Raw genomic sequence first — 26,481 nt, forward strand, 5'->3', positions numbered from 1 at the left:
AAATTCCTTGAAGGCAAGGTTATCTCTGGCTTCCTCTGCATCGTTCGCAGCATGCAGAGACTCGGTGAGCTGGGCTGGCCAGTGCATTTCCTCTTCCGTCAATGTAATTCTACTAGAGGAGCAGAGGGCAAACTACGTTCCCATTAAAGCCACAAGGTTTAAAAACCTCTAACCTTGGAAAAGTACACGTCAACCCTCTGCACAGCAAAATTCTCTACTGTGGTTTCCCCTCTGCCGCTTTCTCCTTGGCGTTCCCGATCACTGCCTTCAGGGGTCTTTACAAGGGCAAGTGAACGTAGGGTTTGGGGGCCGGCTTCGCCCCCTTCTATTTACCGGGTGCTGGTGGTCATCCTTCGGGCCAGGCTGACTGTCTAGGGGTGGCCCTGGGATACCTGCTCCGCGCAGGTGACCCCCCTCCCACCGAGGAGGGCGCGTCCCGCTTGCTCCGTGGAGACGCCGCGGAGGCGCACACGCCTCACGCCCTCCTCGCAGAAGCCACAGGGGCTGCGGCTCTTTGTCGCGGCCACACCGGAAACGGCCCGGAGCGCGCGCGGGGCGGCCGCCGAGGGTCCCGGCGCAGGGCGGGGCCGCCGGGCCCGTCCCCCTCCCCGCGGGGGCGCGCGAGGCCCGGGCGGGGCCGCCGTCCCTTCCGGGGAGCAGGGAGCCGCCGCCGTGTCCGCCGGGCGGCTCCCACCCCGCCCCCCGCAGCTCTGGGTGACGCGTCTCCAATAACAGCTCGCCAGGAGCCGCAGCTCGGGCACAGCCGGCGCCCGCGCCCCGCCGCCACCATGAGGGCCGAGGGCCTCGGCGGCCTGGAGCGCTTCTGCAGCCCGGGCAAGGGCCGGGGGCTGCGGGCTCTGCAGCCCTTCCAGGTGGGGGACTTGCTGTTCTCCTGCCCGGCCTATGCCTACGTGCTCACGGTCAACGAGCGGGGCAACCACTGCGAGTACTGCTTCGCCAGGTAGGGCGGCGGCGGCGGGCGGGAGCCGGGGGCGCCGAGCGGGAGGCTTGGATCGCGGCGCCAGGAAGTGCGTGCGGCTCGCGGGGTCCTAGCGCCGGCCTCTAGGGCGGGGTGGGAGGCGGGGAGGGGAGGAGGCCCCGCGCTGAAGCCTCACGCCGGGCACCACGTGCGAGAGGAAACAGGACCGGTGCCCACTGCACGCCCTGCGCTGCACGTTTTCAGTTGCTCACGCAGGATGCGCAAACTCGGGAGTGCAGGTTCCTGCCTTCAAATGTGAGCTCCGAGCCAGGCTTGTTCCAAGCCTGGGCACTCACTGCCCTCCCGGTGCATTGGCAGTGGAGCCCCAAATTTGGGCAGCCACGGGCTGTCACCTTTAACTTATACTTCCTGCGGTGTATGCTGCTCCCCACAGGCCAGCCCTGCTTCAAATTGGCTGTTTCTTCCAAGGAATTTAATGACTTAGTATATGTCTTGTAAAGTACGTTTACGTGTTAAAGTACGCTTACATGGGTGTTTGGAGGGACGCCAGTGAGCACTGACCACACGCCCTGGATTCTGAGGCGCTGCAACGATGAGTTGCAGTGTCCAGTTTTGGTTTGGAAATAGGAAGACATGGTCGCAGTAAGGGATTGGGCAAGATGTGTGGTTGCTAACGGTATTTAATTGCAAGATACCATATGTATATATGTGCCTGTGTTTGTATATATGATGCATATACATTGGCACACACCAACACATATAATTATATCCTCAACTCTTATGAGAGTTTCAGAGCTGAAAGGCACATCAGAAATCACCAATTCGATCCTGTTTTTCACTTAATAGATGAGAAAACTAAAGCCCAGAGAGAAAGTGGGGTTACCTTTATCCATTCACACCAGTAGTGAAGGGAGTGAAATCTGGCCTCATTCACTTCTGCCTGTTTCTCACTGGTTAGGTGCTCAGTAAATTGACTAAGGCAGGAGGCATGGCTTTGGGGTTAAGTTTATATCAGGCCTTCCAGTACTCTGAGTAGAGACCGTGTTTTGCTTTCTTTGAACCTCAGTTTCTTCATCTTTGAAATGGAGATTCCTGGGCTGGATTAAGCTGACCTGCAGTCCTGCAGGGACCTTTTGAGTACAGGTCTCAGGTCCAGCATACTCAATCTCTCAGACCTGTGTGCCTTATTCTACAATAAGACGTAGCAAAAGAAGGGACAAAGGCTAAATATTGTAGTAATCTTGCCCAGACTCCCTGCCAGAACTGTCTTCCGCTTGGGGGGACCTGGAAAGGAACTAGACACGGAATCATGCCGTGGGCAGCTTAAGGGCTGTATGTGATGTGGCTCTTTGAATTGGTGAGCCAAGAGCTAAAGGGTCATGGCACCACTTTGCAACGTTTGAGTGAAGTGAGCATTGGGTTTTCCCAAAGTTAAAAAGGCTGCTGTGACTGGTCCCTTGATCTTCTGAGCCTTGCTGTGGCTCGGAGTCTGCAGCAGCGTGGGTGTCTGCAGTGGCAGGAGCAAAGCAGGTCAGGCAGCACCGAAGGAGCCTCCATCAGGGATCCTGGCAATTCCTGGAAGCCATCACCTAAGACCATGGATGCCAGGCACATAGTAGGTGCTTACTTTATATGGGTAGTTGCCGTTCCTGGCCCCCAGTGAATGAAAGATCAAATCCCTCTGGGTTTAGAAGGGATTAGAAGAACTGAGAGATGCTTCTGTTTAGCCGTAAGTCTCCTAATTGTTTCTACTACACATACTCCCAACCTTAGAACATTAGTGGATAGTGAGATGCAACTTCACAAGCATTCAGCCTGGATTATTCTGCCATATGTGACAGTTTGCTGCCTTTTTTGTTACTGCATTTTTCTGATTGACATTTATTAGTGTTATTCACTGTTGCCTTGGGTCCCTCACCAGGGCTGCAACTTGCAATGGCGTGTTATTACGACTTGCAAACCCCTTCTCTGTTTGATTTCCCTGAACTTCTGTCAATACCCATAGTTTATTTCCTTTCTGTTTCCCCAAAGAATTTTTTGAAATCAATTAAAATAATACAGAAGAAATGACAGCCATGATACTTACGCAATTAGAAATATCTGTGTACCCTACTTTATGATTTCTATGAAATCTGAATCGTTTAGTATTAGTGGTTAGATCATCTGATAGATTCAGCATCAGTTTCTCTGTCAACAATTCGTATATGACCTAGGACAAATCAGTCTGTCCAGATGTATGAGAGGAACGTGTGTTTTCCTCCATAGGGCCTCAAAGTATTGGAGTAGAATTCTGCAAATGTTCATACATACAGGTCAAAATCTGCTGCCTGCCTCAGCCCCACACACCCAAAAGAAAGCTACCCCTTATCCTTTCTTTTGCCGGAAGTTTAACGTAAACAGTATTGCTTAAGATAAATGAACGACGCAAGAATTTCCATGTCATATTAATTGTATCAGGATCTAACTTTTTTTTGAAGGAAAGAAAAGTGATTTCTTTAGGTAGGAATAAGTATATTCTACAAATTGAGAAATAATGGAAAATGTCTTAAGTCTCAACAGAATGGGATTCTTATGGTCAGAGCAATTCAGACAAAGGTTTGTTTGGGGAGTTTTTAATTTGTATCACATTTCTCAGTCTGGTGGGTGCCACTGGAGAAGATGCATATCTTGCCTGAGCTGCTAGAAGGCAGCTCCTAATAATATATAAATTTCTTCCACTTGGAACCTGTCCCTATCAGACTTCTCAGATACACTTTATACACACATACACACATAAACGCACACATACATATTTTGGCCATTTATCACCATTTTTGGCGGGTTTTTTTTTTTCCAGATATATAGATGTGTTTGTTTGTTTTGAGGCAGTTCTTGTTGCCCAGACTGGAGCACAATGGCGCGATCTCAGCTCACCGCAACCTCCGCCTCCTGGGTTCAAGCAATTTTCCTGCCTCAGCCTCCGGAGTAGCTGGGATTACAGGAATGCGTCACTATGCCCGGCTAATTTTCTATTTTTAGTAGAGATGGGGTTTTTCCATGTTGGTCAGGCTGGTCTCGAACTCCCGACCTCCTAAAGTGCTGGGATTACAGACGCGAGCCCCCGCACCTGGCCAAGTATGTTGTATTTTAAACTGAGTTTTAGACTTTTTTTTTTTTTTTTGAGACAGAATCTGGTCTCGCTCTGTTGCCCAGACTGGAGTGCAGTGGCACGATCTTGGCTCACTGCAACCTCCGCCTCCCGGGTTCAAGCAATTTCCGGCTAATTTTTGTATTTTTAGTAGAGACGGCTTCATCATGTTGGCCAGGCTGGTCTCGAACTCCTGACCTCAAGTGATCTGCCCGCCTCGGCCTCCCGAAGTGCTAGGGTTACAGGTGTGAGCCACCGCGCCTGGCCTAGACATATTTTAACACCCAATGTGATTTGTCTCAGAAGGAGACAGGGTTCCATTTAAATATTTGTTCTGTGTGCCGTTCCTCAGGTAGGCAGATGTCTCCCTTTTGATATTTTGTTCTCTTGGCTCATGGGTTATTTAAGGGTGAGATTATTGTCATTTCTTTGTTTCCTCTGAGTGTAGTGGGGAACCAGGAAAGCCCATTTAGCCTCCTTGGAATAGAGCTGTTAGAACCCAGTTTCAGTGAATTTTGGTCATGTCTGGCTTAGATTAGTTGTTTTAAAAAATAAATTGTTTGCATGAGCCAAACGCTGTGATTAAGGTGTCCTGCTTCAGCAGTTATAAAGACTTTTTTCTCATGTCCCCCAGATTTATTCCCTAGTGTATTCATCTTAGCTTTCCTCTTGTTTTATCAAACCGGCAGAATAATTTTTAGTTGATCTTTATCAGTATTAAGGGCCATGAAATCCTAATGCTGTTTTCCTGAAGTTCTGTGAACTAACCCTGGTTCTGGCTGTCTGAAGCTGTGCATGAGAAGGGGACCTTGTCCCCAGGGCTGCTGTGACTCTGGCTCTCCTCAGAATGCTTTCAGAGTTGTCTCGGGGGAGAAGTGGCTTCAGATGGATTTAAATCATTATGTTTTCTGAATTAAAAAAAATTGAATTACGTGCTCTAATAAAGGGATTCCCCTTCTTTTTTAGTTGTAGTTTTATAAAATAGGTGGTAAGACTAAAACATACATACAACAGATTTCCTGTAAAAAGTTCCATTAAAGAATACAAAATTCAGCAATCTGTATGTTAGGTAAGGAAATGCTGTTTTCACTTTCCGCCTTTCAGTATTTCAAGGTTTCCTGTACATTAATGCATAACTTAATGACAGGGATATGTTCCAAGAACTGCCTTAGTAAAGCAGTTTGGTCCTTGTGCCAGCATGCTAGAGTATACTTACACAAAGCTACATGAGAGAGTCTACTATTCACCTAGGCTGTATGGTGTAGCCTATTGCTCCTAGGTTACAAACCTGTACAGCATGTTACTGTACTGAATACTGTAGGCAATTGTAACACAATGGTAAGTATTTGTGTATCCAAGCAGATCTAAACATAGAAAAGGCACAGTGAGAATATAGTATTACAATCTTATGGGACCACCTTTGTTCACGTGGTCTGTCATTGACTGAAATGTCGTTAGTGCATGACCTTATTTCAGTTGAAACCGCAAAGCAGGGACTTTGTGGCAGGTGGATTGGGTTTGAATTCTGATTTCATTCTTTCCAGATGGTTTGTCTTTAGGCCAGTTATCACTTAACCTCTCTGAACTCCCAGGTTCCCTTATCTGTAAAATGTGCATACTAATGCCAGTGCCATTAATCCCAGCACTTGGTAGGCTGAGGTGGGAGGATCGCTTGAAGCCAGGATTTTGAGACCTGCCTGGGCAATGTAGCAAGACCTCATTCTCTACACACACACACACACAAAAAATGTATTGAGTTTAGCCAGCTGTGGTAGCCCAGGCCTGTAGTCCTAGCTACACTTGGGTAGGCTGAGGTGGGAAGATCCCCTGAGTCAGGAGGTTGATGCTGTAGTGAGCCATATCACTTACTCCGGCCTGGGAGACAAAGTGAGACCCTGTCTCTTAAAAAAATAAAAATAAAAAAGTACGGGCTGGGCATGGTGGCTCACGCCTGTAATCCCAACACTTTGGGAGGCTGAGGCGGATGGATCACTTGAGGTCAGGAGTTTGAGACCAGCCTGGCCAACACAGTGAAACCCTGTCTCCACTGAAAATACAAAAATTAGCCGGGTGTGGTGTAGTCCCAACTACTTGGGAGGCTGAGGCAGGAGAATGGCTTGAACCTAGGAACCCAGGAGGCAGAGGTTGCAGTGAGCTGAGTTCACGCCACTGCACTCTAGCCTCCATCTCAAAAAAAATAAAAGCATGTGAACACCCACCCTACCAAGCTCAGCATGAGAATTAAATGACAGAGTGAAGAAAGTTAGGTACTCAGTACAACCCTAGCACACAGTGAGCCATCAAAATCACAGCCTGATCTCTTTTTTTTTTTTTTTTCCGAGATGGAGTCTCATTCTGTCACCCAGGCTAGAATGCAATGGCACAGTCTCCGCCTCTCAGGTTCAAGTGATTCTCCTGCCTCAGCCTCGCGAGTAGCTGGGATTACAGGTGTGTACCACCATGCCTGGCTAATTTTTGTATTTTTAGTGGAAACGATGTTTCACCATGTTGGCCAGGCTGGTCTTGAACTCCTGACCTCAGGTGATCTGCCTGCCTAGGCCTCCCAAAGTGCTGGGATTACAGGCATGAGCCACCACGCCTGGCCTGATCTCTTATACTTGTTAATGAACTCTGCTGGCTAAATGTTTCTAACTTAATTAAATTGTGTAATAAAATATTACAATTTTAGGGGCGTTTTTATGGAGTTGTGGGGAGGAGTGGATACTGGGAAGGAAATACTGGAAATTGTTGACCAGTGGAATCACCATTAAGCTGGCCTATTGGTTGGGCGCGGTGACTCACACCTGTAATCCCAGCACTTTGGGAAACCGAGGTGGGCAGATCACCTGAGGTCAGGAGTTTGAGAGCAGCCTGGCCAACGTGGTGAAACCTCATCTCTACTAAAAATACAAAAATTAACTGGGCATAGTGGCAGGTGCCTGTAATCCCAGTTACTCGGGAGGCTGAGGCAGGAGAATCGCTTGAACCCGGGAGGTGGAGGTTGTGGCGAGCTGAGATGTTGCCACTGTACTCTAGCCTGGGCGACAGTTAGACTATGTCTCAAAAAAAAAAAGATGGCCTGTTGACCCATAGCCACAACCAGCACTTCTCAACCTTGGGTTCCCCAGAATTAACGATGGGCGTCTGGGGTCAGTTTTCAGGATTTTTCAAAACCTAATGGGAATAATATAACATACCTACACAGGTAAACCTTCTTCAGAAAAGAGCCTTTTCTCACTCCAAAGTGCTTAAGCACTTTAATATTCTTTTAATAAGATTAAACAAATATTTATAGAGAGAAATGGAAGGAAACAGAATTTTCCACATTGCAAGGATATCAGGGCTCCTTTCTGCCTTTTACGTTCAGCACAATTGTTTCAGCTGCAGCAAGGAGCCGGCCTTTAAGACTTCAAATGTGCCAGGTGCTGTAACTCACGTTAATTTTTCATATGCGGGGAACATAATTTCTGTTATAGCTTATAGGGACTCAGTGACCAAGCTGCACGTTTGGAACCGATTTCAGATGAAAGAGACAGAATAACAGCAGGATATCCTGAAGTGAAATTCAAACCCTGGTGAGTTAAAACCACCATCTAACACCTTTCCCTCCCCAAAGCAATTGCACAGAATCCTCTCAATCAAAAAAAATCTGAAGAACCTGTATAAAATGGCATTTCTTTAAATCATATTGCTCTTTGCAGCCCATAAAGCATTTCCAGATACATTCTTATTTTGATCCTTCCAAGGATGGCTGGTATACACAGGGCCTTATTCCATTTTACATAGAAAGAAACTGAGTGTTAGAGAAGTTAAGCAGTTTCTCTGAATTTCACACCTTTTTTGTCAAATATTTATTGAGTGCCTCTTAAAGGCTGGACTCCGTGACCTTCAAGGATGGAGCGAAATCCCCGTGTTCTTTTTGTGATCTTTCGGTGCCCCCTTTGGCCTGAACCTACTGTGTGGTTCACCTGGGCACTTAACCCTACTTTACTACTGTGTGGTTCGCTGGAGACTGGGGACTTAATCCATCTCTGATATCTCCTTGATTGAACACAATTTATAATTGCCCAACAACTTAACAAACGAATGCGTTGTTTAAAGAATTGTTTTAAGTTTTAAAAAATGATTCAGCCATTTTAGATCTATATCTTATGCTGATATGGACTTAGATTATAATGCTTTGAAATTTGCATAAGAGCTACACATATTCTTTTATATGTATGAATTATTATGTAATAAAACATAAAAAGAACACGAGGCTTTGGTCCTTTTGTGGGCTTGGAATATTTTTAATATTACGCTAGGACTAAACCAGAGTTAGTCATCTCAGCCTTTATACCTACATATAAAGAGTTTCGTTGTGCACATGTACCCTAGAACTTAGAGTATAATAAAGAAAAGAAAGAGTTTGTTTCTGTACTGTGTGATAGGGCAGCATCAGCCCACAGCCTTTTTTTTTTTTTTTTTTTTTTGCTCCTTAAGCAAATCCATCCTTCAGGCTCTCTCTCTGCAGAAGTTAAATCGCTGAGTTGTGGAAATGGAATTTATGGTGCAGCGGTAGAAGGAGGCCCCTGGTTGGTACTCCTGTAGAACAGGCAAGTTGCACACCACCTGTGAGAAGGTTCTTGTAAAACTATGTTACATTTCTTTGAAAAGATACGGGGCTCACTGCTATAGTTTGGCAGGAACCTGGTCTTGGGGAGAGCTCAGAATTCGTGAGAATTCAGGACAGCAAAATTGTCTCTTTTAAGATTTGATATAGTGAGAGAATTGCAAAGGAAGTTTCTACTGTATTTGGGTGTTTTAGGCTTACTGCTTTGAACTTAGGTTAATATTCCCTCCTCTTTTCCCTGTCAGTCTAAAAATATGAAATAATTACTATTTTATGCCACTTTATTTCTGTCCTCGAAGGAAGCCATCAATAATTACAAGCATGCTTTATCTTCCTGGAGTCATGAATAACTAAATTCACTCCCCCCGATCCACACACATCTTTTTTTGGACCTCAGATGTACAGTTGAGGTAATCATACTTCTGAGTTCAAGGCATGCTTTTATCTGGTATGTGCAAGGCAAGTTTGGTTTTTCAGAACGTCCCCTCTCATTTCTGGCTCTTCTCGCAGGCAGCTCCTCTATGGGTTTCGTTGTGTATCTTTGAATACGTGTGTATGTGTGTCCTGATGATCACTCGGGAACTAGACACACCTAGAACAAGTTACCCTGATTGTCCTTGGCAGATTCAGACCTTGAGCTCTCTTCTGATCCTCCTGCTCATTCAGCGTTTTTCTGTAGCTGTGTCAGGGCAGGGGCCCCTGCACTGGCCCCTTCCTCCTGATGAGTGGCCTGTTCTGACACTTGGGGGAGGCAGGGCATTTTGAGGTCTCCTTTGCCTCTCAGGACCTTGCATTGTTAGCCCACCCACATCCCCAACGTTCACTTCTTTGGATTTCTAGGAAATCTGCAGTAGTTTAGGGGTGCAGTCCTTTGGCAGGGAATTAACTGAAGTACCTGCCTTTTCAGGGGTTGAACCCATGACCTTGGCCTCATTAGAGCTGTAACCAGTCACAAAGCACACACCTCACTTTGTGTAACTTCTGCCGACTTGTTCCTGCCACCCTCCGCGGCCTCCTATTCAATTGCAAAGGCGTTCACACCAACACAATAGAACAGAAGGAAATCAGATCTCTTCAAGACTTCTCTGAAGGACAGAAATATGCAATTTAGCAGGAAAATAATACAAAAAAAAGTCTTGAAGGTTCAGGAAACAACTTATCTTTCTAGTCCATACATTCGCTGAGAATCCAGCTGTGTCTCTCAGATTCTTCTTCAATCAAAAATTTAAAAATAGTATGGGACTCCTTATGTCAATTTATTAACATAAAATCTAGTGACTCTTGTACATGAAGTGGAAGGTTTCGGATGACTAGGTAGAAATATTGCATGTATATTATTAAAATGGATTGGGTTAGCTTTTATAGAAAAAGTAGATCTGAGAATTCATAAGTGCTTGTCTTTGGCAAGTTTATAGTCCCTAGAGATAAAAATGAATGCGTGCTATAATAACAAAGACACAGTTGTGTCTTAGTGAGTGCTCTGTGATGCACAGGGTGTGTTGGTGCCCAGGGGACACAGAGTCACCATGGAGGAGAAGAGAAACAAGGACAACTTGCTAGAGAAGTGAAATTCACACAGGGCTTGAAGACCTGAACGTATCTTGGGGGAGGGACATGATAAGATAATCTGGCTGTCCAAAAAGATACAGGTTTTTATTAGAGCCAGATAAAAATCTCAAGGATTTTATGTCTTGGCACTTGGAAGGAGTTATGTTGAAATCTGGGTTCTCATTAATCTATGGGTACCAAGAAAGACTCTTCAGGGATGTAGGTACTGGCTCATATTTTTGAGGAGATGGTGATTTTTCTTACTCTGGTGATGTTTGGGTAGGAAACATTTGCTCATTTGCCACCACCTGAAAAATCTCTTCTCTGTCAATTCCATGAATCCGTGGTACAGTGACAGTTGCTGTTCACAGCGATAATCTCATATGTTCTTAAAACCTCAACAATAAGACACATTTAATTATGAGCCAATAGTATACTCCCTAAGGGTAGGAATTCTGTTTTTTAACTCATTCAAAAACATTATGGACACTTAGTGGGTTCTACAGTTCTGGAAAACAACTCCAAAGAAAAGGAACAAAAATCCCTACCACCATGGAGCTTATTTTCCGCAGCTTTTATTCATCTTTATTTTACCCCCAGTTCCTTGGACTCTGTAAGGCTTCAGCAGATGCTGTATAAAAGGCAGGAAGGTTTGCAGGTTTTTCTTTCTTCTGATCATCCACGTATGTCATGAAGAACATTCTGTTAACCAGAATGTTTAACCATGTTGGGACTCAGAAAGTGATACCCCAAAGTTTGGCCCTTTGGCATACAGAGCACTCTCCACTGAAGGGGGTTGGAAGGGCCTCAGAAGCAAAGACTCTGTGACCTTCCCTGCCCGTCAGTCTATTACCATTGTTAGCTCATACCCTTTTGTCCATTCTTCGTTGAACCTAAGCATAAACATAGGCAGTTTTCCTTGAGTTCTTGAGTTATTGGGCTCTCATTCTGAAGGATCTTGTGTCACGTAAAAACTTTGACTAAATCAATTTGTTATGTTTTTATCTTGTTAATCTGTCTTTTCTTCCAGGGGTGTTGGCCATGACCCTTGTGATGAATGAGGAAGGACATCACATGCTTCCACCCCTACAGCTACAACACCCTGTCTCATGACTGACACAAGCTAAGAGAGAGCTTTGATAAGATAATACTTAGGTCCAATGAATTGGCAACATCCCTATGTTGGTTAAAATAGCAGCAGCTCTGGGTAGATATATTTTAGAAGTTAATAAAATATGACCTATCCATACACCCGAGTAAATATTTTGTTTTATTTTATTTTATTTTATTTTATTTTTTTTGAGACAGAGTTTTGCTCTGTCACTCAGGCTAGAATGCAGTGGCTCGATCTCGGCTCACTGCAAGCTTCGCCTCCCAGGTTCATGCCATTCTTCTGCCTCAGCCTCCTGAGTAGCTGGGACTACAGGTGCCCGCCACCGCGCATGGCTAATTTTTTTGTATTTTTAGTAGAGACGGCGTTTCACTGTGTTAGCCAGGATGGTCTCGATCTCCTGACCTCGTGATCCACCCGCCTTGGCCTCCCAAAGTGCTGGGATTACAGGCGTGAGCCACTGCGCCTGGCCACCTGAGTAAATATTTTAAACAGTAATCTAAAAAAACCCTTTAGGGTGTTTTTTTTTGTTGTTTTTTTTTTAAACTTTAAAACATTCAAGTTAATAAGGAAGTAGGGATTTAGGAAAAATCTATTTCATCCAGTATTTAATTGATTTCTGCACATGTTCCAGCTTTACAAGATACTCAGCTACTAAATATTTTCTAGGTGCAGAGAGAGAGAGATAGAGAGAGAGAAGCCCACCTTTCTTGATCTAACTCTGTCTGTGAATCTGAGGATTGCCCCTGATAGAACTCCATGGTAGATTAAGGGCTTCCTGATGGACACCCTCAGGCCAAGCCTCAGGAGCCATATCTGAGTCTAGCTTGCTCTGCTGTGTTATTTTCACTCTGGTCGTCCTAAATTGCTTATAGTAATGAATACACATGTGCACACACATATATGCACCTTGCTGATTCTCTTGTCCGTGTCCCTCTTTGCCTGGCTCTCTCCTTTGGTTCTGAGAAATCTGTCCTGATTTCTGCAGGCTAGATTAGTTCCTTTCATCTTTGCTCCCACAGCACCTCATACAAACTTCCTTTATCACACTTACTCCTTGTATGCATGAACTAGGTCTTACTCATCTTTGTAACCCCAGGATTTAGCAAGAAGACTAGCCTCTGTTCCTGCAGTAAATATTTGTGAAAGGTACTAGTCTCATTTCTGCATCTTATCTTACTAGTGGCCCTTTGCATAGGCCTCATCATCTCTCTTAATCTGCAGCTGTTCGTTCTTGGAAATGACTCCTTGTAAATACTCTCAGAACTCTTCATTGACTCCCTGCTTTCTTCAGGACAGATTCCCTACTAAGTGCCCCTCCCATCATATCCAGCATTATCCCTCACTGCATTTTGACTTAGACTCTAAGTTCAATTTGGGTGGTCTTTGCAAAGCTGAGGAATGTCATTCTTCATTCTTCCTGTTGTCCATTTGTCATCTAGAATACTTTTCTCTGTAATATTTCCTTCCTTATCCTCTGCCTTCTTCCTAGGTAAGGCCTTAGAGCCTCCGTTTGTTTATACTCAAGAAAGATTCAGATCAAATTGCATCTCTTTCCAAAGCTTTTTCTGATTCTCTTTTTTTATTTTGTTTTGCTTTTTTGTTTTTTTGAGACAGAGTCTCTCTCTGTCACCCAGGCTGGAGCGCAATAGCACAATCTTGGCTCGTTGCAACCTCCGCCTCCCAGATCCAAGCGATTCTCCCGCCTCAGCCTACTGAATAGCTGGGATTACAGGCGCGTGCCACCACGCCTGGCTAAGTTTTGTATTTTTTCATAGAGATGGGTTTCACCATGTTGGCCAGGCTGGTCTCGAACTCCCAGCCTAAGGTGATCCACCCACCTTGGCCTCCCAAAGTGCTGGGATTATAGGCATAAGCCACCACGCCCGGTCCAAAGCTTTTTCTTGACTACTTCAGCCCACACATCTTTCATTTTATTTATCAACTTGTTTGTATTTTGCAATAATTTACTATTTGTATTTATTGAACATCATACTCTTTCAAGCATTGTGCTCTCACTGTGGAGTTTCAGAGATGAGTAAGACAATATGCTCAGTAGGTGCTATTTCCCTAACTTCTGTGTCTTCAAAGAGCTCAGTCCTAGGGGTAGCTTTCTGCTCTCAATTCCGGGTCATGTGGGCCATTTGGATGCTGAATCATTTTGCCTGATATTTATATTTATTTACCACTCTCATGTAGGCAGGGCAGATTTCCCCAAATAGCTCTTTTTTTGGCGTGGGAACGGAGTTTTGCTCTTGTTGCCCAGGCTGGAGTACAATGACGTGATCTTGGCTCACTGTAACCTCCGCCTCCTGGGTTCAAGCTATTCTCCTGCCTCAGCCTCCCGAGTAGCTGGGATTACAGGCATGGCGCCACCATGCCTGGCTAATTTTGTAATTTTAGTAGTGACGGGGTTTCTCCATGTTGGTCAGGCTGGTCTTGAACTCCCGACCTCAGGTGATCCGCCCACCTCAGCCTCCCAAAGTGCTGGGATTTACAGGCATGAGCCACCGCGCCCAGCTGCTCAATTTTTTTTTTTTTTTAACAACTATATTATTTCCCAGTATGGCTGTAGCACAGTACTTTTGTACCTAGAAAATAACACTTTTGAATATAAATTACTTAGCTATGATAGATTAACATGTCTTCTTACTGCCTTATGTGCAAGATTTTATAGTATAAAAAATGTTCTTCATTCAGAGAAATACAAATAGAATCAATAAGGATTGAAAGAAAAATGTCTGCTAAATCTGTTCAGATGGCATCTGATCAGTTTAAGTTTTCAAGGTAAAGTCCACAATTGGGGGTAATTCGCCTAAACAAATTGGTAATTCAATTTTTTATATTTTGTTTGCAAGAAAATAAAACTGAGGGGATGAGAGAATGTCGACTCTTAAAATTCTTTTGTAGGCAATTAAAAAGAACATTTTCCAGGCCAGGCACGGTGGCTTATGCCTGTAATCCCAACACTTTGGGAGGCCAAGACGGGCGGATGGCTTGAGGACAGGAGTTCAAGATCAGCCTGGCCAACATGGTGAAACCCTCTCTCTACTAAAAATACAGAAATTAGCTGGGCATGGTGGTTCATGCCTGTAATTAATCCCAGCTACTTGGAGGCTGAGGCTGGAGAATCTCTTGAACCTGGGAGGCAGAGGTTGTAGTGAGCCAAGATTGCGCCACTGCACTCCAGCCTAGACGACAGAGCAAGACCCTCTCTCAAACAAACAAACAAACAAACAAAAAACACACATTTTCCCGTAAGTAAGATTCAGAACAGGTCTGTCTGGACAGGTAGTTAACACTCATGTTTTGCTGCAGCGGACCTGACCATGTTCTGGGAACTCACAATTAGCATTAGACTATAAAGGAATTTTTACCATGGTTTATTTGTGTTTTATGTACAGAATGTTGAAGTGAGGAATACTGTTAGGAGTATTTTAAGTTTTCAAGTAGTTAAATTCATATTACTTTGGTGTTGTTGTTTTCCTTGATATTTAATCACATGAGTTTTATGCAACAGCAAGCATAGGGGACTCTAATAATATTGGTATACATTACAAGGTACTAATAGTAACATCTGTCATTTAACTGGAAGAAACAGTCGATATTATTTTATTGTCAGTTCCTTTATGAGAGAACTGAGTTAGAAAGGCATTCGTTGTTTTTTTGCTTTTGACTTTTCAATCAGAAGGCATTAGAGAAGTAAAGATAAAAGTAGCAAGGAAGTGTCATTCTGACCTTGCACGAAAGTTAAGACCGAGCGTTTCCAGAGGAAAATGTGAAATTTAAAAGTGCGTACATTCATTCTTTGGACGAGCTTTAACTATTAGAAATTGTGCAGGGCCTACAAGAGGAGCTTCGGATATAGGTGTCCAGGAGCTGAAATGAAAATGTAATGTTCGCTGTTTCACAGGCTAAATATTTCTCTCCTATATTCATAAGCTTTGTGAATTTCTTTTTTTCTTTCTAAGGCAAAGGTAAATTTTGTCTGGGCCAGAGCCTGCATGAAAACAAATCTGTGTTATTTTGTAACTAGGTCAGCCATCACCCTAACCACTAAACCCAGCTTCCTCCTTGTAAATTACAGCTCCAGTTCCAATAGTTGGGAAAACCTATTAGTTGCCACCTTACTGCCCTAAATATTTCCTGCCTCCCCAAGAGGATGCGGGTTCTAACTTTTAACAAGCCTCAGAACAAAGCCTGGTGCTGAGCGAAGGTTCAGCACAGCCCTGGGAAGAAGCCCCCTGCTGCACGTGGGTCCTGTTCACTGTTACATTGTGGATTAAAGTGATGTGTGGAGCACCTTTCACTATCACACAAAAACCTGTAGCCTGAGTATTATCCTTGTCCCCTGACCAGGGTTATAATAGGGTTCTGCCACAATTCCTCCAATTTTTATTTCTCTTAAACAAGATTGGAGGCCTTGCTAGGATAACCACCCTCGCTGGGTGGGAGGCTAACTTTGTTTCTGATTGTCTTATTTCAACCTATGGTGAAGTTATATTGCGCTGCTGGGCTTTTTTCCCTTTCTCTTTTTCATTTGGCTGGGGCTGCCTCTGTTCAACAGAGCAGACTTGTCACTTCTTCTGTCACCATTAGTTAAAAGTAATTGTTATTGCAAACCCCGTCTATGCCAGTATCATTTTCTTTCATGGTGAAACCCATTAAGCATTCATTTCAGTAGCAGAAAGTAGGGAGCTTACAGAATCAAATCCTTTTTATCTAGACCAACAGCACCTGCGGCAACGCGTTAACTAGCAGGAGTTGTTAATTACATTTCTAACTTGTTGATCTTCATGGTTTCCGATTTTTAAAAGCAAGGAAATTAATCGCTGTGTGTGTCTCCTCCAGTAGGAAATGACAGGAGCGTGTCTTCTAAGTTCTGTTGCAGTCAGTAATAATCAAATACTTGCATTTTCCTGTAACATTTCTTTTCTTCCTTTGTGGATGGAACTATTTCTTACGTTCAAAGAGCCCTTCTGTTCACAGCAGGGTAGATATTTGCCCATAAAACAAAGGCTTTAGAAACATAGATCCTCTAGCTGTGAGTCTGAGTGAGACTGTGCTGATGGTATTTCAATAGTTGACATCACTTTAAAAAAAAAAAGCACAAAGACTAATTATAAGTGTGGTAGTACCCAGCATTTATTGAACGTTTACAGTGTTCTAAGCGATGTGTTAAATGTTTGCTTGCATTTTCTCATTTAACTTTCATAGCAAACCTATGAGGTGGAAATGATATCTTTATCTGACAGTGAAGGAAACTGAGGTTCAGAAAGGACTAATAACTTGCCCCAGATCACATAGCACATCAAGTACCAGAAAGAAAAAAGGATTTGAGAGAGGGAAGTGGGAAGAGTAACTCATCATATTCATCCTAAATTGTGAGACAGGAATCAAGAAGCAGCAGAACGAAACCTGAGGATTTTTTTCCTAAAACTTGCACCTGCTTCTAGGATACGTCGTCATCACAGATTAGAAAAAGACAGGGTCAGCTACTTTATTCTTATGTAAACGTTCATCATCAAGGTGGTTAAACAATCTGATCCATCCTGTGATTCATTCTTAAGAATATCAGAAAAATCTAAACAATCTGCCTTGCAGAGTGCTTCAACTGTATACAGCAATTTCCACATGAAAAAGCCACTCCACCCAAATGTGTTACCATCGGCCTGTGACTCCACATTCTAGAAGCACATTGGAATCTCCTGGGAGCTTTCCAAAAGTCCTAGTGCCTGGGCCGGACACATACCAACTGAATGAGAACTGATGAGCCCTGCCCCAGACAGCCAAGGTTGAGAACCACTGTGAGAGGTTATTAGTGATTCACTCTACACTTTCGTTTTTGTTCCACTCCTTTGGGGTTCAGTTCTTTTTTTTTTTTTAGGGAAATTTTGTTTTCTTTATTCTGCGCAGTCTTTTCCCAAACTTCCTGAACAATTCAGATCATATTACATTGCAAACGAAAAATTTACGACTGGTCTTTTGTAGAAACAGAGTTTATTCCAACTGCTTTGTATATTCCTACAACGAAAATGGATAGCCCATATGAAGTTTCTCTCTGGCTGTAACTCTTCAGTCAGTAATAGTCGAACACTCACAGGATCTCTCTCCTTCTCTCTCCAGCACATGTACTACACATGCACAGTGCAGGTACCAGCTCAGCAAGTTGTAGTTTGAATTTCAGCCCTGAGACTTACGAAGAGTTTAAATTTCTTGCTAGCTGTGGAAAGAACTGAAGCACACGTCTGAATAATTTAAACAGTGCTTCCTACCCGCCCCCACCCCACCTCATCTAGAATTGCTTAAACCAAAATAGATCAAAGCCGATTCTTATGTTATTCACTATCAGTAACAGTAGCTATCAAAAATTGTTAGCTTTTCTTCTCTTCTCTGAAGGCAAGCTGGCCCAAGAAGACCTATGTTAAGAAAATTCACACTGCTGAAGTAAATTAGAGATGACACAAACAAATGGTAAAACATTCCATGCTCAGGGATTGGAAGAGCCAATATTGTTAAAATGTCCATACTGCCCAAAGCAATCTACAGATTCAGCACTATTCCTACCAAACTACTGAAGTCATTTTTCACAGAATAAGAAAAAAACTTTCTAAAATTCATGTAGAACCAAAAGAGAGCCCAAATAGCCAAAGCAATCCTAAGCAAAAAGACCAAAGCCAGAGGCATCACATTACCCAACTTCAAATAATACTGTAAGGCTATGCTAACCAAAACAGCATGGTATGGGTACAAAACAGAGACATAGACCAGCAGAACAGAGTAGAGAACCCAGAAATGAAGCTGCACACTACAGTCATCTGATCTTTGACAAAGTCAACAGAAATAAGCAATGGGGAAAGGACTCCCTATTCAATAAATGGTGCTGGGATGACTGGCTTGCCATATGCAGAAGAATGAAACTGGACCCCTACCTTTTACCATATACAAAAATTAACTCAAGATGGATTAAAGATTTAAATATAAGACCTCAAACTGTAAAAATCCTAGAACATCTAGGAAATACCGTTCTGGACATTGGCCTTGGGAAAGAACTATGACTAAGTCTTCAAAAGCAGTTGAAACAATGATTGACAGGTGGGACCTAATTAAGCTAAAGAGCTTCTGCACAGCACAAAAACTATCAACAGAGTAAATAGATACCCTACAGAGTAGAAGAAAATATTCACAAACTATGCGTCTGACCAAGGTCTAATATCCAGAACCTGTGAAGAAGTTAATTGAACAAGCAAAAAACATTAAAAAGTGGGCAAAGAAGACATACAAGTGGCCAATAAACATGAAAAATTGTTCAACATAACTAATCATCAGAGAAATCCACATCAAAACCACAATGAGAAACCATCTCACATCAGTTAAAATGGCTATTATTAAACAGTGAAAAAATAACAGATGTGGCTGTGCATAGTGGCTCACACCTGTAATCCCAGCATTTTGGGAGGCTGAGGCAGGAGGATCACTTGAGACCAGGCGTTTGAGACCAGCCTGGGCAACATAATGAGACCCCCATCTCTACAAAATAGACAACAAATTAGCCAGACATGATAGTGTGTCCCTGTAGTCCCAGCTACTTGGGAGGCTGAGGTGAGAGAATTGCTTGAGCACAGGAGTTTGAGGCTGTAGCCATAATTACAAGCCATGATCATGCCATTGCACTCCAACCTGGGCAACAGATTGAGACCCTGTCTCCAGAAAAATAAAAAAACAACAGATGCTGGTGAGGCTGTGGAGAAAAAGGAATGCTTATACATTGTTGGTGGGAATGTAAATTAGTTCAGCCACTGTAGAAAGCAGTTTGGAGATTTCTCAAAGGACTTAAAACAGAACTACCATTCGACCCAGCAATCCCTTTACTGGGTATATACCAAAAGGAAAATAAATTGTTCTACTGAAAAGACACTCAAATGTTCATTGTAGCACTGTTCACACTGGCAAAGACACAGAATTAACCTAGGTGCCCATCAACAGTGGATTGGATAAAGAAAACATAGTACATATATACCATAGAATGCTATGCAGTCATAAAAAAGAATGAAATTGTGTCTTTTGCAGCAACATAGTTGCAGCTGGAGGCCCTTATCCTAAGCAAATGCAGAAACAGAAAACCAAATACCTCGTGTTCTCACTTCTTTTTTTTTTTTTTTTGAGATGGAGTCTCTGTTGCCCAGGCTGGAGTGCAGTGGCGCTGTCCCGGCTCACTGCAACCTCTGCCTCCTGAGTTCAAGTAATTCTCCTGCCTCAGCCTCCCGAGTAGCTGGGACTAGAGGCATGTGCCACCATGCCCAGCTCATTTTTTGTATTTTTAGTAGAGACGGGGTTTCACCATGCTAGCCAGGGTGGTCTTGATCTGCTGACCTCATAATCCGCCCGCCTCGGCCTCCCGAAGTGCTGGGATTACAAGCGTGAGCCACCGCGCCCAGCCGTGTTCTCACTTTGAAGTGGGAGCTAAACATTGGATATTCATGGACGTAAAGATGGCAACATTAGACACTGAGATTACCAGGAAGGAGAGAGGGGAGGGAGCAAGGGCTAAAAAAACTACGTGTTGGGCACTATGCTCACTACCTGGGTGATGGGATCATTTATATTCCAAACCTCAGCATCATGCAAAATCCCTATGCAGCAAACCTGAACATGTACCCATAGAATCTAAAATACAAGTTGAAATTACTATTTTAAAAAAGGAAAATTTGCATATAACCAGGTATTTGGTTCACTGAGCATACGTGTAGTAAAGTCTTCCCTAGAGCCAGGCAGAGCTTTTCAGTTTTTAGTGAGGAGTGCAGTGTTCTCTCACCAGATTCCTAGAGGACATGATCCAGCTTGGACTCTCCCAGGATCTGTTGGAGAAACAAGTAGCCTCACCGTACTGAATGAGAGGAAGGACCTATGTACACAATAAATACATCAATCCTTGCTTTCTTACAGTCTGTTTCAAGTGAAATGGGTTCCTGGAGCATAGTGAGTTGAGAGACGCTCTTGTGTGGATGTTCCCTCCCCGTATCTCATTTTGAAAAATGATCCTGGATCCCCTCCCCATTCTATCTTTAAAGCAAAGTGACATTAATGGGATACCACTGGAGCCTGGAGCCCGGGCATTATGCAGACTAGAGTAAAGCATGCCTCTCCCATGCTGTGTTGTTACTGTTAGCTTATCCACTCTCGTAGAAAGACTGTTTTTGCTGCATGGAGTCTCCCCTCCTGAACCATTGTCACAGTACTCAAGGAAGGATGCTCCGGCATGATGGAAACAAGATCTGTGAATTCCAATTCTGCCACCTACTTGCGGAATGACCATGTTGGATTCGTTGTTTCATGTCTAAGACCCTCATTATCTTCATTTGGAAAATAGGAATAATAATAGCTTCTTCTTAGACCTGATGAGATTACTAAAATAGATCAGCAGTTTTCAAACTTTTTGGTTTCAGGGTCCCTCTGTACTCTTAAAGGTTATTGAGAATCGCAGAGAGCTTTTGTTTATATGAGTTATATCTGTCATTATGTATCATATGTCAAGTTAAACAGAAAATTTTGAAGGTTTCTTCATTTTGAAATAACAACTATTCTAACATTTTTCTGTGAGAAATATCTTCCAAAACAAGAGAATTACTGAGAATAGTGTTTTTGTTTTAAATTTTTGTTAAGTCTCTTTAATGTCTGGATTTATAGAAGACAACTAGATTCTCAAATATGCTTCTGAATTCAGTCTGTCATGTTTTAGTTGGATTATGTAGTAAAAATAAAGCTTCACATAGATATGTAATTGGTAAGAGAAGGGTATTTCGATACCTTTCTCAGTTACATGCAATGTTCTTATTTGATTCATCACTAAACTTTGATAATTGATGTTGTCTTAAAAGTTGTGATGTGCAATCAGAAGCCATATTGTGAACTTTATGTACTCAATGACATAAAATCTATTGGCTTCCCTTACACTTGGAATGACTTTTTTGCCATGCATAACTTTTGAAACAGTGTCATTGGCCATTTGGAAAATTAAATTAGTTACCTCGATTGTACAGCTCTCCTGAAAATTGACTCATTTTATCAAACCATATCAAAAAATCATATTTCTTAATATTATCACTAGTCTCATCAGATAAGTCTTCAGTATTGAGAAGCTGTCAGGCTCAGGATGGCAGATCTGTGTTTCCCAAAATTCTAATTTTTCCTTGAAAACTCAAATTTTATCATTGGCAGCAAGTGTTGTTTTCCTGGAAGTGACAGGCTCACTTCATTCATTTCAGTAATATATCTGCCAAATGCCCAAGTCTGAATAACCACAGTTTATCTAAAGCTGTTCTTTCAAGTTAAAAAAAAGAAAGAAAGAAAAGGCCAGGAATGTTCCAAGAAGAAAGTGGCTAGTTCAGTTTACAACGCCAGTGATCACACCAGTGCTCTTTCGTGACATAGCCACTGGACTTCAGTACAAAGCAGAAATACTTTTTGCATTCTTCCTGCTTCACTATACAATGCCAAAGAGATATATACTTAAGAATCGAGATTTGGTAAAGTTAATATTCATTTAGTAAACTTAATTTCATAAATGTCAGGGACACTCGTGAAACTGGCTTTCCCCCTCTTATTAACAGTGTGGCAGTAAAGAATACAGTGTTTCCGACCGGGCGTGGTGGCTCATGCCTGTAATCCCAGCACTTTGGAAGGCTGAGGCGGGCGGATCAGCTGAGGTCAGGAGTTCGAGACCACCCTGGCCAACATGGTGAATCCCTGTCTCTACTAATACAAAAATTAGCTGGGCGTCATCACGCCTGGCTGTCATCCCAGCTACTCAAGAGGCTGAGGGAGGAGAATTGCTTGAACCCAGGAGGTGGAGGTTGCAGTGAGCCAAGATTGCACCATTGCACTCCAGCCTGGGCAACAGAGGAAGACTCTGTCTAAAAAAAAAAAAGAATACAGTGTTTCCTGGGCTTTGATTTACACTCAGGCATCTGAAGGTTTACTACCCTCCAGGAACCTTTATGCCTTACACCTTCTGCATCGCAAATGTTAAGACAGTGAGAAAAAAAGCAAATAATCTGAATTCTGTCTCTCACCAGCTCCCTGAAAGGGTCTCCAGGACCCCAGCAGTCTGCAGACGTTCTTGAGAACCACTGGGATAGATAGTAGAAATGATGTATATATCATATTGCCAACACTGAAAAGTTAGCCTTTACTTCCTGCTCTTTATTGTTTGTGGCTGTGGACTTGGTGACAAGCTGGTTCGAATGAAGGCCAGCCTTTGGGAGAGGTATTATTTTGATGAAATCTCAATGGAGTTCTTTCTTAGTTCCCTAGAGCCTAGTTGCCTACTATCTCCTTGGGATGTTACGTGGAGGCTGCAAACAAGTATTGGTTTCAGGTTAACTTTACTTCTGGTTTCTGTGCAAGAAAACCTGTATTAATCCTTGCCATTTTTGTATGTTGTGGAGCTAATAAATATCTTTTTAACCGTGATGATTTTCTAATCTCTTACATCAGGTGTTCTTAACACTGGTTTCAGAGGCTCTTTGCTGGTCCTACATATGGGCTTTTAGGTGGCCTCTGAGCCTGTTAATTTTTTTGTTGTTCAGCATTTAACAACAAGTTAAATGCTGTTTAACTTATTCATGTTGAATGAATTTCAAAAAGCCCTTGAAATTTTACATACTTCTTTTGTTTCATTAGGGTTGGGGGAGAAGGTGGGTTATTAGAGAAAGTTAAAAGCTTCAACCAAGTTCTTAGAGGTCTCTAACCTGCCCCTATAAAAACAAACATTAAAGATGACTTTTCAGATGGACATTTTTAAAGGGTAGCATCTCCCACCGTTATCTATTTCCTGATACACCTCTCTGTGGAAAGAAGTTTGCAAGCTTCCTCCCTGGCTCTGCTGTCTTTGCTTTTCCTCCCCTGGGCATTTCTGCACAGCGCACGTCACCCAGTGCTTACTGACGACCACCGTGATTTTTTTAGTGCATTTCCCGAGAGAGCAAGGGTCTGTGCATCTTGTTTCTTTTATATTCTGAAATGCAAAGTCAGAGTTCAGTCCCTTCAGATATACCCTGGGGGTTAGGGGGAGTATTTTAGACCAGAGAATACATCAGCTAAATTAGCAGGTTCCTTTTTGAACTATTGAGGTGTGCAAACTTGGAATATTTATTTATGCCTCAACCCCGAGATGTGTTTTTCTCCCACATTCTTCAGTCTGCTTCTTGGAATCCAAGTGCTGTCATGAAAGCTGCAAGGCAGTCTGTTTAGTTCCAACAGCAGAATTTTTGGAAGACTTCCTTGATTCTGTAGGAGGAGTGTGGTGACTACCACTTGCTAACGAGAAGACGCGGAGGATTCTGCAGCGTGACAATATGTATATCCGTATTATAAGATGTCAGCCCCACCGTGCACGCTCCCGCCCCCATCCCCGTCAGCTCTGCTGGGCTGCAGAGGAGGTGGGACGAGGTGGCACAGGGTGGCTCTGTGGCAGCGTAGCCGCTTCATGGTGTCGGTATCTCCACAAGTCCAGAAGCTGGCTTCACCGGGGTGGGAAAGAGTTAGACAGCAGGTTTTACCGATTGCGCTCTGACTTAAACAATGTAATTGTTCCCTACTTCGGAAAAAAAGTAAAGAGTTTTGTAGTATGTGGCTTAATTCAGTGGCTTTTCAGCTTTTGAAAAAGCTTTGGTTCATCTCACACAATACACACGCTAGCACCTAACAGTTGGGAAGCAACAATGTCCCCGTCCTTTATGGGAAGCAGGAAAATGATATAACAATGAATAAGTTGAATTGACCCCATTATGAAGAGGCAGAAGAATAGCTAAATAGTACACTGACAAAATGGGCATGTGTAGCCATCAGATCCCATAATACTGTATTCAAGAATCTATCTCTTGGCAGGGGCACGGTGGCTCATGCCTATAATACCAGCACTTTGGGAGGCTGAGGCGGGTGGATGGCTTGAGCCCAGGAGTTGGGGATCAGCCTGGGCAACATGATGAAACCCCGTCTCTACAAAAAATACAAAAATTAGCCAGGCATGGTGGCACATGCCCTGTAGTCCCGGTTACTTGGGAGCTGATGTGGGAGAATGGCCTAAGCCTGGGAAGTCGAGGCTGTAGTGAGCCAGAATCATGTCACTGCACTCCAGCCTGGGTGACAGAGTGAGACCCTGTCTTTAAAAAAAAAAAAAAAAAAAAAGAATCTATCTCCACTTGCTAGGTTGCACTTTTAAACTTAGCTTTCTGGACGACATTCATATAGTCCTAGCATACTAAATTCCATCTTTGCATTACTTGCAGTTTCTAAATAATGAGAGTTGTCACTCACATGGGATTTTCACTAGAGCAGCTACACCCCAACACTTCATCTTCATGGGGTCAAACCTACAACATGGTTTTGTTTATTTCTGTGCCTCTTTAGCAGATGAGAAAATCAGGACATAAGAACCTTGACTTGCCCTAAACTACTGACCAGTAGTACAGATGATGTTCATAGCCTTGGTGATTTTGGCCAGGTCACCAGTCAGTCAGAGCCATTGTCCCTCATCTCTTTGGACAGCACCCTTCATACTGGTGGGCTCGGTAAATGTGAGTGCGTGCGCTGTTTGACTCACTCACTCCTCAAAGGCTAAATCTGGTCAAACTCTCGTTAAGGAACATGTGCCTTCTTGGTGGGAGAGTAAGGTAAGGTGAACCTTGGCTCTGCTTTCCAACCAGGTGGCTTTTGTTATTGCATGATAAAATGTACAGCTTCACGTTTCTGTGCCTCTCACCACTACAGTGCCCTTTCTGTTTTTAAGGAAAGAAGGATTGTCCAAATGTGGAAGATGCAAGCAGGCATTTTACTGCAATGTGGAGTGTCAGGTAGGTGCTGGGCCATTGGCAGGGAGGGCCTAATTTCCTCTGAAGTCCTCCTCTTCCTCGTCATGGCATTCCTCAGCGCCCCCCTGTAGCCAGAGCTGGAAAGCATAGGATGTGGCTGGATATCCTTGGATGTATGCTGACCCCCACCTCACAGGCAGCCAGTGATAGGCAGTAGCAGTTTGAGGCCGCATGCAGCACCAAAATTGAGGTGCAGGAGAAGAGAAGACCATGTTAGATACAGGCAGGTGTGCTAGCAAGTTTGCTGCAAGGACTGCAGCCACAGATGGAAAATGCAGAGATGACAAATAAACAATGTTAAAATTCTGTCTTTAAGTTTTTAAATTTTTTATTGTTGTGTTTTTATAAATTCCTCCATAGCAGGCTACATCTTACCCTTGGGCTGTTTGAATCCAACCTGCTTACAGCGAGACTCAGATGAGCCCCTGGTCCAGACTCTGTATAGCCAGGGGGGGGCTATTCTGAACTCATAATTGGGGCCAGTGCCTCAGGAGCAGTCAGGGCTGAGGGGTTCAGGATGGATGAGTCTCAAATGAATCCTGAAATGTAAGAATGGGAAGGTTAATGAGGATGTTGGAGGAATTCTTGGTAGACTCTTTGAAGGCCTAAAAGTGGTATTTCTCAAACTGTTACAGTAAACACTCGTTCCACAAAATGTTCGGAGATATTCCACAGAAAATGCATTTCATGTTCAAACAATTTAGGGGAACGTGGTCTCTTTACTTCAGAACCTGTTATAGTCTTTGATACACTAGTATGGCATTGTGAATTTGTAAGCCTTCTTGTTCGATCTCTCTATATTCTCCCTGGCATTTATTTTTAAAGGGAACCTATTAATATACCTTGGAAAATGGTGATGCTGGTAAGGGGTCGTTCTATGGTACAGGGAAGATTTTCTCCATATCTGCATCTCTTTTTGTTGTTCCAAATACCTGGTGTCGTCCTTCTCCCCTCCCCACCCTCCAGCCCCATCCCCAGTCTACTTTGGCTTACCCACTATTTTTTTTTTCTTTCTCACCTCCCTACACTGTTGGCCTTTGAAAGGCCTCAAAGAGCATTATTTAGCAGTGGGAGAGATTGCTAAGCCCTGGTGTCTCATCTGACTGTAGCGCCCCAGGGACAGCGGCCCCTCCCCAGAGTGAAGCACAGGCTGAGACCTTGGCTTGCGAATCTCAGACTCTGCCTTGGCTCTGAAGACCATATGCACCGTCCCCTTCCCTGTGTTTCCCACAGCAGGCTCCCAGAGGCTGTCAGCCTGTGTGGCAGTGAGAA

At 43.5% G+C, this 26,481-nt stretch overlaps 1 protein-coding gene across 1 annotated transcript in view; it reads left to right on the forward strand.

Moving 5' to 3' along the window:
* The first annotated feature begins 727 nt into the window (after window positions 1-727).
* SMYD2 (SET and MYND domain containing 2) overlaps window positions 728-26,481 on the forward strand; it is a 55,471-nt gene continuing 29,717 nt past the window's right edge. Inside the window, exons 1-2 of the mRNA XM_001106482.5 lie at window positions 728-961; window positions 25,128-25,191. Coding sequence (XP_001106482.2) covers window positions 789-961; window positions 25,128-25,191 — 237 coding nt within the window. The 5' untranslated portion in view covers window positions 728-788. The remainder of the gene's footprint in view (window positions 962-25,127; window positions 25,192-26,481) is intronic.

The sequence above is a fragment of the Macaca mulatta genome, chromosome 1 (assembly GCF_049350105.2).
Source record: "Macaca mulatta isolate MMU2019108-1 chromosome 1, T2T-MMU8v2.0, whole genome shotgun sequence".
NCBI classification, from domain to species: Eukaryota; Metazoa; Chordata; class Mammalia; order Primates; family Cercopithecidae; genus Macaca; species Macaca mulatta.